Here is a 2,815-nt window from a genome sequence, read left to right as displayed (position 1 = left end):
GAGGGGAGGGTGGGATCAGGGAGATGGAGGGGCGGGGAAGAGCGATGAAGGGGCGGGGCGAGGGACAGAGAGTAGACGGTTGACGCGCAGGATCCTTCCGCCAAACGAGCCGAACAAATAGATCGCCTGGCCAAAGCGGGAGTTGCAAAATTGCACGCGGCAGTTGAGAGTAGGCAGGATCCTCCGGCTCTGCAACCCAAGGCTTCGACCTCCGCGGGATGTTTTCATTGGGACTCAGTTTGCAGACTTGGCCTTGTATGAGCCCACCAAGAGATTTCGAAGATTCTGTAATTCAACTCTGTAGAGAAACGTGGATGAAGAGGGAGAATAATAAGAGAAGTAGGTTCGTTCAGGTATTGGGACTTGGGGGACGAAGATTTAATTGGCAATAACAACAAAAAAGCCTCCCCTAGATAAGTTAAATTGTTCACAATTAATTCATGGCGAGTGGTAGGAATATGACTATTTGTATATTATTTTTGTGCACTTTAACTTTAGTGCGGGGGAGATGTTCCTAAACAAAAATGTCCTTGCTGTCTTCGGGTTGTCTTCTTGAACCCGGGAAGTTATGTAATCAATCTTCGGAGCACCAGCCGGACTTCAGCCGGAGCCGCGCAGCAAATGAAGCCTAAGGGTTTGCGCGCCGGCCCGGGTCCTCTCTGGCTCCCCAGTCTCCCCAAGAGTCCTCCTCCGGCGGACCCCAAGTGCCTCCTCTGGGGCTGCGTCGCGGCGAGCAGAGGCATCTGCCTCACTCCGTTTCTTTGGGCGGCGCTTTACAGTTTGCAAAGCCCCGTTCTCTCCGCAGAGGCATTCATTGTTTCTCGAGGCACAGGTTCACTTACCCGAGTGCTGTCTAGGCGCTGGCTCCATCTGAGCATCCGTTTTTGGATGCGTCTCAGATGGCGTGGGATGGGGTCCACGCGTGCTGGCTCCCGGCCTTCCAGGTTCAGGGTTCTTGGTTCATTGCTAGTTCCACTTTGCTCAGTCACTAACCCACTCTCCCGTGCCGCCAGTCCACCCACCAGAAGTCACACAAGTGTCATTTGGCACTCAAGGCGCTGAGCCCAGTTGATGACTGTTGGGGGTCGGTGCCCAGGGCTGCTGTGAACATCTGCCTGTGAAGGTCGGCATGGCTCCTGTCGGACTCCTGGGAACCTTGGGCTGCTCCAGCGCAGGCGCATCGTTGCGGAGGCATTTGGAACAGGACTGTGAACGACTTATTGATTCACGGAACAGACAAGTGTTTATGGAGCACCTACTCTGTGCTAGGTGTTCCAGGCCAGGAAACGGGGTTGAGCAAGACAGACAAGACCCTTCTGTCATGGAGAATCGTTTAGTAAACCAGACAGCAAACAGAGGTGCAAATAAAATTAGCAGCTTGTGATAAGTGCAATAGGGAAAAAAACCTAAAAACACCACACTCTTTCTTAGCATGTGACACTGAGCTACAGTCTTAGCCTTAAAAAGAAATTGAGACAGGATCTTGTTAAGGTCACTAAATTGTGGCTGTGCTCAAATTTAGGATCTTTCTGACTCGGCTTCCCAGATTGCTGGGATAATAGGCATGTGCCAGCACACCTGGTTTAGATTGTTTCTTTTTTTTTTTTTTTAATTGAAACAGGGTCTTGCTTTGTAGTTCAGGCTGACCTTGAACTCACCATGTAGCCCAAGCTGGCTTTGAACTCAGGGCAACCCTCCTGCTCCAGCCTCCTCAGTTCTGAAATTACAGGAGGATACCACTAGGCCTGGGTTAGGTTGTTTCCTGAAAGTCCCACAGTTTGGAAGTCACAGGAACAGTGCTGGGAATTCAGAGCAGCCTGAGCCCACAGCCATGATTATTCTCTGGAGAAAATGCCCTGGCACCTGCTGTGGGCCTGGTCACTGTGGCCCCTGATGGGATGATCTCTTACCCACAGTAAGAGCGACATGGTTGGAGTATTCACCTCTGTCCAGGTCCTGAGGGCTGGAGGAGGACTTCACACTGAGCTGGGACACAGGACAGTCTCCACTGGTCTCCCCTTGAGTCCAGTTGGGAGGACATCAGCTGATGAGTGAAAGAACTCATGGAGTGGGTGGGACCTGGACCCTCCCCCGGGAACCAATAAATACGGGGGAGGGAGAACTGGTTTCTATTTATTGGCCCTTTTCTGCCCTCACCAAGGCTTGGCTTCCCCAAGGACAGCAGATCTGAGCCTTTGGCCAGAAAGGCAATGGCTTGGTAGAGGAACAGTCCCTTCACCTTGTGGGGCCTCTGTTTGCCTGTCTGTAAAATGAGGATAGCATGTTAAAATGTACCTTTCAAACTTCCCAAAGTTCGCTGGGCTTGTTTAGGGGAGTTGAAGGTAGTGAGACGCTGATGAGATAATATCTTCTAGGAAGAGAGGGCTGTGCCTCAAACATCTAAAACTCAAGCTAGACATGGCAGCGCACACCTGTGATCCCAGCCCTGGGGAAACCTGGACATACGGATTCTTACATGAAGTGTTCCATTTTAAAAAGTTGGTCATGAACTCAGATTCTTCAGTGGTGCGGCTCAAGGCAGACAAGCATCCGTGGGTGTTCTGGATGTGTTGCCGAGGTGGGGAGCAGCCCCCGGCACCCCAGCTCAGTGAGCATTGGGATTATGGTGATGTGACCAAAGCCACTGGAGGAAGAGGGGTGTGGCCAGGGCGGGGCTCCTCTGGCTTCCAGAGGTTTTGTGGGGTAGGAAACAGGGCATGTGGGTCATGGCTCTTTGATCATGGGTGCATTTTTATTTCAGTGTCCTGTGGTGTTTAGACAGTGGCTTTTTCTTAGTGGAGAGTATCTTTAAAAC

At 51.6% G+C, this 2,815-nt stretch overlaps 1 protein-coding gene across 1 annotated transcript in view; it reads right to left on the bottom strand.

Annotated features, from left to right (window-relative positions):
- Positions 1-2,615, bottom strand: part of Ppp1cc (protein phosphatase 1 catalytic subunit gamma) — a 21,493-nt gene extending 18,878 nt beyond the window's left edge. Inside the window, exon 1 of the mRNA XM_010604455.2 lies at positions 2,477-2,615. Coding sequence (XP_010602757.1) covers positions 2,477-2,507 — 31 coding nt within the window. The 5' untranslated portion in view covers positions 2,508-2,615. The remainder of the gene's footprint in view (positions 1-2,476) is intronic.
- Positions 2,616-2,815: the final 200 nt, after the last annotated feature.

Source organism: Fukomys damarensis, unplaced genomic scaffold, assembly GCF_012274545.1.
Source record: "Fukomys damarensis isolate Sample0158 unplaced genomic scaffold, DMR_v1.0_HiC HiC_scaffold_12, whole genome shotgun sequence".
NCBI lineage: Eukaryota > Metazoa > Chordata > Mammalia > Rodentia > Bathyergidae > Fukomys > Fukomys damarensis.
This window is presented reverse-complemented; position numbering and strand designations above follow the sequence as displayed.